The 9,369-nt window shown below is 45.2% G+C and overlaps 1 protein-coding gene across 1 annotated transcript; it reads right to left on the bottom strand.

The window, feature by feature from the left end:
- Positions 1–1,670: 1,670 nt before the first annotated feature.
- LOC140677586 (uncharacterized) lies at positions 1,671–8,729 on the bottom strand. Its single transcript, XM_072912538.1, has 7 exons — positions 8,604–8,729; positions 8,305–8,443; positions 6,572–6,628; positions 4,926–5,009; positions 4,701–4,793; positions 4,308–4,556; positions 1,671–1,744 (listed from the first exon to the last, which is right to left on the bottom strand). The coding sequence occupies exons 2-7, from the start codon at positions 8,360–8,362 to the stop codon at positions 1,671–1,673; spliced, it is 615 nt and encodes a 204-aa protein (XP_072768639.1). The 5' UTR covers positions 8,363–8,443; positions 8,604–8,729.
- Between the last annotated feature and the right edge of the window lie 640 nt (positions 8,730–9,369).

Genomic DNA, 9,369 nt, shown 5'->3' with positions numbered 1-9,369 from the left:
GCGGCCAGCTAGCTATGCTTACGCATCCAGGACGAGTAAGTGAAGCCAAGTTTCTGTTATTAATGTCCCGCATCAGTCCTGAGTGTTGTAATCCGTCAGCAGTAGCTGCAGCTTGTCTGTTTTGTGGACCATAGACGTGGCATTGGTCAATGGAATATTTGTCAGAGCCGGTCTGTGGCGCTGCTTCTTTAGCCTGGCTCCGCATCCTCGCTTTTGTTGTCGTTTCCTGAGATCGGTAGGTTGTGAGTTCAAACCCCGGCCGAGTCATACCAAAGACTATAAAAATGGGACCCATTACCTCCCTGCTTGGCACTCAGCATCAAGGGTTGGAATTGGGGGTTAAATCACCAGAAATGATTCCCGGGCGCTCCCCTCACCTCCCAGGGGGTGAACAAGGGGATGGGTCAAATGCAGAGGACAAATTTCACCACACCTAGTGTGTGTGTGACAATCATTGGTAAGAGAAGAGAAGTTTGATTAGGTCATTTTATTGATTGATTGATGACAGAGAAAAGTTACAAGTAACAGAGAGCACAAAGACCTCATGATTTTCTATCAGATTTAATTCTCCAAAGAAGGAAACACTAACCCAGACTTTTCAACAAAAACAAAATTGACTAAAGTATTGCTTTGTTCCTCCTATCCTTTTTAAATCTCTTTTGAATTTTTATTTTTCCCAATCTAATTAGCATCTTTTTCAGGAACAACGCTACACATGAAGTGAATTGTGAATTATATTTATTTAGCCTTTTTCTCTTGTGACTCAAAGCACTTTTACATAGTGAAACCCAATATCTAAGTTCCATTTAAAGCAGTGTGGGTGGCACTGGGAGCAGGTGGGCAAAGTTTTCTTATCCAAGGACACAACGGCAGTGACTCGGATGGCGGAAGCGGGAATCGAACCTGGAACACTCAAGTTTCTGGCACGGCCACTCTACCAACCGAGCTATACCGCCCACATCACCATAAATCGCCACTTCCCAACCACACTGCCCCCAGTGGTCATTAATAGAATGACAGTTAGAAAGGTAGAACAGGAACACGATGTCAGAAGTAAATGTCAAACTAATATCGCTGCAGTTCTAATTCAGATAAACTGCTGAGCGCTTTCTAAATTAATAGAGTTTGACGGCTTAATGGATGGTGGACACACTTAATTTGACGACACCATCAACAACCTTGAAAATAATGTGGCGGTCGTCATCTACTTCGGGATCGCGAAGCCCAACGCAAACTTCAACGCCTTCGTCCAACAAAACATTGACGTTTGCTAGAACTTCCCCGCCGCTGCCGCCTTCTTCTACGCCGTCGACTACGCCGCCGCCGCCGCCACCGCCGCCGCCGCCGCCGCCGCCGCCGCCGCCGCCGCCTCCGCCGCCGCCTCCGCCGCCGCCTCCACCGCCGCCGCCGCCACCACCGCCGCCGCCACCATCATCAGTAACTTGACTTTTTATTCCTGTTTGATTGGAATGCAGTCACATATCAGTGTATACTGGGGTACTTCATGTATTGCAATACAGTGTGTACAATTCTGTAGGTCATGTCTGGTTTAGTGTTGGAGGACTTACCGACAAGCAGAAGCAGAAGGAGGAAAATCTTGATCATGGTTGCGTTTGTGTCCTGTGATGTCCAAGAGGAAGTACTTCCTGTAAGACAGTAGGTGGTGTCCATCAGAAGATGGTGTCCTGTTGTTCAGTGCTCAGGTAGACCATGGACACCTCTGTCCCAACGTCCGCATGTTTCTCTACCAGAGCCATGGTTCACTATTGTGTGTCCCGTAAACTCTGTAGTCCCCAAAGACTCAACTACATCTCTCCCCACTGGAAATTATAGAAACTGAGAACTGAACAGTGTTCCTTACGAACGCTGATTGATTGAACACAGTTGGGGCGTTTCTGAAAGTTTTATTGGGATACGATAGCCGTCGTTACATTTTGCAGGAATATCTTTTTTTCCCCTGTTGTTATTGCAGGAAACTTGACAGAGGAGAGAAGGAAGAATGATAAGAACTTTTGAGTTGCAATAATTTTTGTGTGGCATCTCTGTGCTGAAGAACGCTGATTAGTGGAACGATAGTGGGACAACAAGACAAAAAAATTAATGAGATAAAAACAGTAGCCAACCACAGTTTAAGAAAAATTTGGACCCCGCTATTCTTGATGCCACACCCTTTCAGTTAAGGACATGCCCCCCACGCTAAATACAGGTAAAAAGTCTGAATCTGAAAAAAAATAAATAAATAATCATTTGAATAGTAAAAGATCTTAACCTAAATAATAAATGAAATTGTAAAACCCGCATGGATGTATCATTTACTGAGGGTACGACTTTCTGATTGTTGGACTCCGTGGACAAAAGCCTTACTTTTTCTGTAGAATCTAGTCAAGGAATCAAGGTAGACATGTACTGTACCACTTATCCATACGTCTCCAGTCTGACTTGTAGAAACTACCTGAACTGTGAAATGTGCTGGAAACACGAACCACACAGGTTTACAGGAACATTCAAGAACTAAAGGCTGCAGAAACCTTTAGTACCTAAACTTTTGATGGACAAGGCTAATGTCCAAGAGTACCATGGTCCTCTGTACATGTACAATACACACCACACTTTTCAACAATCATCTTTATCCTGGAATTTAAGATGAAGAAATGACTCACCGCTCTGAAAGTCTGCTGGTAGGGTTTGGACTGGTGCTTTTCTCAACTCTTAGTGTCCTGGTCTCTGTCCCTGCCTTTATAAAGAGCCTGGCATCTCGATCTGCCCCATTATTATGTGGTTTGAGCAGAACAGGTTTGTTTTGGTCAATTAATTACACCTGTTTTGCAGTTTTATAATAGTTCATTATAATTGGGGCGGTATGGCATAGTGGGTAGAGCGGCCGTGCCAGAAACTTGAGGGTTGCAGGTTCACTCCCCACCTCTTGACATCCAAATCGTTGCCGTTGTGTCCTTGGGCAGGACACTTCACCCTTGCCCCCGGTGCCGCTCACACTGGTGAATGAATGATGAATGAATGGTAGGTGGTGGTCGGAGGGGCCGTAGGCGCAAACTGGCTGCCTTGCTTCCGTCGGTCTACACCAGGGCAGCTGTGGCTACAAATGTAGCTTACCACCACCAGGTGTGAATGAATAATGGGTTCCCACTTCTCTGTGAGCGCTTTGAGTATCTAATAATAGAAAAGCGCGATATAAAATCTAATCCATTAATTCATGGAACAAAAAAGAATGTGAATTCATTAGTTTTGCCTATTGAGGATTGCAAACCTCCTGCCAGGGTGGAGAAGCTGAATGTGATTTTGTAGATAATGAGACACATTTGTTCAAATGGAGGACACTATCCGCTCTCCCTGTTTATTGTACAGGACACTGGAGACAACTGACACTCGCCAATTAGTTTGCGACGCACCTAAACGATTTCCTTGGAGGTAGACAGATAACATTCATACTCACATTCACACACTAAGACCAATTTAGTGTTGCCAATCAACCTATCTCCAGGTGCATGTCTTTGGAGGGGGGAGGAAGCCGGAGTACCCGGAGGGAACCCACGCAGTCACGGGGAGAACATGCAAACTCCACACAGAAAGATCCCGAGCGCAGGATCGAACCCAGGACCTTCGTATTGTGAGGCAGACGCAGTGCCGGCCCAAGCCTCCATGGGGCCCTAAGCAAAATTAGATTTTGGGGCCCTCTATTTCTGCCAATAATATTGATTGATCATTCACACACCTACTATAAACTCATTGCGGCTCTGGCAGTGTTGTTTACATGATCCTATTGTCAGCCTGGCATGTCTTTACAAATGACATGTCATTTATAAAGATATGGGGGTGGCCCAGTTTATAACATAAATAATACCAATGAATGAACGAATGATGTCCAGAGTGCCACATATGGTTCCTAATCTTAAAATGTAGAAAACATTCAGCTACAAGAGTGGCCTGGGGTTGAACAGTCCAAGTGATAAAGCTTTGCATTTACGGTAAAAGTGTCATCTTGTCTCATCAGTCTTGTACATATTAGTCTTTAAATACTAGTTTATATTTTTAGTTAATTGTTCATATTTAATTTTTACTTTGTACAAAGAGAGCGCAGTCTACTGAAGTTAAATTCTCAATAGTTTTCCCCTTTGAAAGACGCAAAGGAAATTCCTTCCATTTCACCATGTTGCTACAATGATCTTCACTGTTTTCATGCTGTTTCAGCAGTGCACCTATGTTGACCCAATCCAGCTGTCCCTCGGCTGCCAGTTTTTAGGACTTTTTGGAAAATAATTTGCAGCAAAAGCAATAGACTGCATCTTTACTTCTTGAATAAGTCAGCCAGCTACGCTTGACTTTGTCTCCATTGACTAGCTGTCTGTAGGTATAATGATCATGAAAACTTGGGCCATCATGCCGTTTGGGGAATGAAAAGTTCTCCTTAATAGACAGTGGTCCTCTGATCACCTGCTCAGTCCTGTCTGAATCTGAGAGGAAAGAAGGCCACTCAGCTGGGTCAACTGGCGGAGCTGATGATGGTCCATGGTGTGAAGGGGACGTTGTGGTGGAAGTTGCTGAGGAAGTGACCAAAGAAAGACAATGACTAAAAAAGAAGGACCTATAAGGTCATTAAATTGCACTGTTGGACATAATTATTAATCTCAGAATGTTCTGCAGTACAATGAGCAATTACAAAGGGTGTTTTGCAGTTAACTTACTAGATAAATCAGCTGTGGTTTCAGACATGGAGGGGACAGTGGGCACAGAGGGTGGAGGTGTGTGAGAGAGCACTGTAGAGGATGGAGATGGACCTAAGATGAAATACATACATACATACATATAGGCACACATATTAATGAGATACTTTGACTATATTAATTTCCCTTCAAGTGTAATGTTTATACTAAGAAATTAAATGTATACCGTGACAGTCTTTTCCTCACCTGATTCATCACTCACAGTTGAGCCTGAGGATGTGGACTGGCTCTGGGCTGATTCTGTGCCTCCAAAGTATTTTAACAATGCTCCTGGGGAAGTTTCACATAACTTATGAGTTGATGTAAAAAAAAAATGTTTATTTTACCGTATTTTCCGCACTATAAGGCGCACCTAAAAACCACACATTTTCTCAAAAGCTGACAGTGCGCCTTATAACCCGGTGCGCTTTATTACGATTCATTTTCATAAAGTTTCGATCTCGCAACTTCGGTAAACAGCCGCCATCTTTTTTCCCGGTAGAACAGGAAGCGCTTCTTCTTCTACGCAAGCAACCGCCAAGGAAAGCACCCGCCCCCATAGAACAGGAAGCGCTTCTTCTTCTACTGTAAGCAACCACCCGCCCCCGGAAGAAGAAGAAAAAACGTGCGGATATCACCGTACGTTTCATTTCCTGTTTACATCTGTAAAGACCACAAAATGGCTCCTACTAAGCGACAAGGATCCGGTTCATAAAAAGACGCAATCTCTCCATCCGCACACGGATTACTACCGTATTTCACAGCAACTGATATTCCTGTGAACCGCACTGTGGAACGGGAGCACGTACGGTGAATATTCGCACCACAGGGAATGAGAAGTCATCCTTCACTGTGGTTCTAGCTTGCCATGCTAACTTCCACCCATGGTGATATTCAAAAGGAAGACCTTGCCAAAAGAGACCTTTCCAGCCGGCGTCATCATAAAAGCTAACTCGAAGGGATGGATGGATGAAGAAAAGATGAGCGAGTGGTTAAGGGAAGTTTACGCGAAGAGGCCGGGTGGCTTTTTTCACACAGCTCCGAAGGCGAACACACCTTCACTAAGACGGGCAGACAGCGCCGGACGACATACGCCAACATCTGCCAGTGGATCGTAAATGCCTGGGCAGATATTTCGGTCACAACTGTGGTCCGAGCTTTCCGGAAGGCAGGATTCACAGAACTACTGGACAACAACAGCGACACTGACTCCGATGACTTCTACGAGACGGAACCGGCCATTTTGCATCCCACGCTTGCGCAACTTTTCAATTCGGACACCGAAGACGAAGAATTCGAAGGATTTACGAATGAAGAATAACTTCAGAAGGTGAGCGCTATGTTTATTTTGTGTGTTGTGACATTAACGTTCGAGCAACATTATGTTGCTATTGCTCTACACCATTTTGAATTTTACTATGTTTGTGATTGCACATTTGCGTACATTTTGGGACAGAGTTGTTAGAACGCTGGTTTTCAATATATTATTAAAGTTTGACTGAACTATCTGACTGTTTTTTTGACATTCCCTTTAGCGCAGCGTAGGCGCGGCTTATAATCCGGGGCGGCTTATTGGTGGACAAAGTTATGAAATATGTAATTCATTGAAGGTGCGGCTAATAATCCGGTGCGCCTTATAGTGCGGAAAATACGGTACTCAAATAAATTACCGTGCTCTGCTGCAAACAATTTGTGCAAACAACATATCTCACTAGTAACCTGATGCTAAAAACATATTGCTAGCACCTGATGCTAAAAACATATTGCTAGCTAGCTAACGTCACCTAGCTAAAGCTAATTACAGCTACAAATCTCTTTGATAAACTTTTTATTACCAAGTCATGCAAACATACCTTTATCATGGCATTTTTTCTCCTCTTCCACTTTCTTCTTCTTCCTTTTTTCTGCACCTGAAGGATATGTCCTTTTTTGTGACATTGTTTTGCCTCTATCTGCGCTTTGGATGCCCAGTGCGCACTGGCATTGCACGGCGGGCGGCAAACGTCACAGGTGCAGCAGAGGCAGTTTTACATTTAAAGAGAGGCAGGAAGAATCACTAGGCCTAGATCAGCAGCAGCACTCTGTTGACCTAAAATTGTGTTTTTGTACAATAATATATCTTTGATCATTTAGAAATCATCAGTCAGACTCGTACATGCAAAAAATAAAAAATAAGACATTTTTGTTAATTGCTTTTGGGGGCCCCCTGGTGGCCGCGGGGCCCTAAGAAAGCGCTTAGTACGCTTATGCCTTGGGCCGGCTCTGGGCAGACGCACTGTCTATCTGTGTTGACCCTGTGATGAGGTGGCGACTCGTCCAGGGTGTACTCCGCCTTCCGCCCGGATGCAGCTGAGATAGGCTCCTACCCCGCGACCCCGAACGGTACAAGCGGTAGAAAATGGATGAATGGATGGGTAATTACACGCCTCGCCTCGTCGGCCACACGTCCCATGGATGCTGATATCAATTCCATTGCTCGCCTCATGTCCAATAGAAGTAGTCTAATATGTGGGGTTCCGCAAGGCAGCTGCCTGGGACTTTCCATTTTTTACAAACGATCTCCCTCTAGTGACTGAAAAATCTAAATTGGTATTGTATGCTGATGATTCTAAATGATATCATTCTGCTTCTACCATAAGTGAACTTAACTCTGTGTTATGATCCGCTGCCCAGATCAGGTTCTGTTTGGTTTTTGGACTCCCTCAGTTCCTGTTTTGTGCAACCCCGGGTTTGTTTTCAGTTACCATGGGTGCTTATTAAGCATTTAAGTCCCATCTTAAAACTCATTTGTATACTCTAGCCTTTAAATAGCCCCCCTGTTAGACCAGTTGATCTGCCGTTTCTTTTCTTTTCTCCTCTGCTCCCCTTTTCCTTGAGGGGGGGGGGGGGGCACAGGTCCGGTGGCCATGGATGAAGTGCTGGCTGTCCAGAGTCGGGACCCGGGGTGGACCGCTCGCCTGTGCATCGGCTGGGAACATCTCTGCGCTGCTGACCCGTCTCCGCTCGGGATGGTGTCCTGCTGGCCCCACTATGGACTGGACTCTTACTATTATGTTGGATCCACTATGGACTGGACTCTCACAATATTATGTCAGACCCACTCGACATCCATTGCTTTCGGTCTCCCCTAGAGGGGGGGGGGGTTACCCACATATGCGGTCCTCTCCAAGGTTTCTCATAGTCATTCACATCGACGTCCCACTGGGGTGAGTTTTTCCTTGCCCGTATGTGGGCTTTGTACCGAGGATGTCGTTGTGGCTTGTGCAGCCCTTTGAGACACTTGTGATTTAGGGCTATATAAATAAAGATTGATTGATTGATTGATTGATTATTGTTTTCACCTGTCTCTGATTGGTGTTCGGGACACTCACCTGTTTCCCGAGCACTGATCAGAGCGATATTTAAGACTGCCTTTTCCGGTGAGTCAGTCTGGCTTCCTAATTTGCTACCTGCAACAGTTGACGATGACTTTGATTCCTGTTTGTATATGCTAGCTCCCGTGCTAGCCTCCTTCGCTTTGCCTCCCATGCTATGAGCACACCTTTGTTTTTCCCTGTATGATTTATCCCAATAAATCATTTCCTACCTGCACGCTGTGTCCGGAGTCCGTCTGCATCTTGGGAGAGCGACCCCCGCATCACCATGCGACCCGGTCGTCACACTCTTTGTTTTGGTGAGCGGCGGAGTTGTAGGGGGGGTTGTGGATTTGGTGGGCTTGGGTGTACCTGAGAACAAAGACCAGGATTTGATGAAGAGGCCCCTGAATCCTGTATAGGCCATGGGTCCAGGCGCCGCGTCCATGACCGTCAGGGACCGAGGAGAGGCCGTGAGGAGCCTCGCTCCCCCGACTCTGCTGCAGACCGGGGTGTTGATGTCCACAGTCACCTTGTTGTCCGTCGTCGTGCTGTCCGCCGCCGAACCGCTGTCTTCACCGGTGTCTGGGTCGTCATCCTCCGCCGCCGGTCCGCCGATCGCATCGATGAACGGGGTGAAGTCCTCCATCGAGTCGCCGACCGCTGTAGCACAGGTGAGCTCGGGTTGAGATGAGCTACAAACCCTTTATTAAACTTACAGATTGCTTGGCAAACAATCAATCGGGTTAGCAAGGTGAAACTTTTGGGCTTAACTCCTGGTCTGATCACATTAATCAAGTTGTTACAGAAATGGGCAGAAGTATTGCTACCGTCAGGAAGTGCACTACTTATCTACCACCTGTCTACGCAGACCGGTAGTACAAACGTTGGTGTTGTGTCATCTTGACTATTGCAGCGTAAGAGTTACGTAGATGTTTCAATGTCAGATGTAGATGTTTTCACATTAAATGTCGCTATTTCAATGTTAAGGTAGATGTTTCAATAATAAATATATGTTTCGATTTTAAATGTCGATATTACAATATTTAATACGGATGTTTTATTGTTAAATGTGTAGTTTTTAAATATTTAATATGGATTTTCCACGTTTGAATAATATGTTTCAATGGTAAATATGTATGTTTTGATATTAAATGTATATGTTTCATTAATGAAGGGAAATGTCTCAATATCAAATATAAATGTTTCACCCGGAAAAGGGTGGAGTGCCATCTCCGGGTTGGGGAGGAGATCTTGCCCCAAGTGGAGGAGTTCAAGTACCTCGGAGTCTTGTTCAC

The sequence above is a fragment of the Nerophis lumbriciformis genome, linkage group LG37 (assembly GCF_033978685.3).
Source record: "Nerophis lumbriciformis linkage group LG37, RoL_Nlum_v2.1, whole genome shotgun sequence".
Classification (NCBI taxonomy): Eukaryota; Metazoa; Chordata; class Actinopteri; order Syngnathiformes; family Syngnathidae; genus Nerophis; species Nerophis lumbriciformis.
The sequence above is the reverse complement of the archived record's forward strand: the minus strand, read 5'-3'. Positions and strand labels throughout refer to the sequence as shown.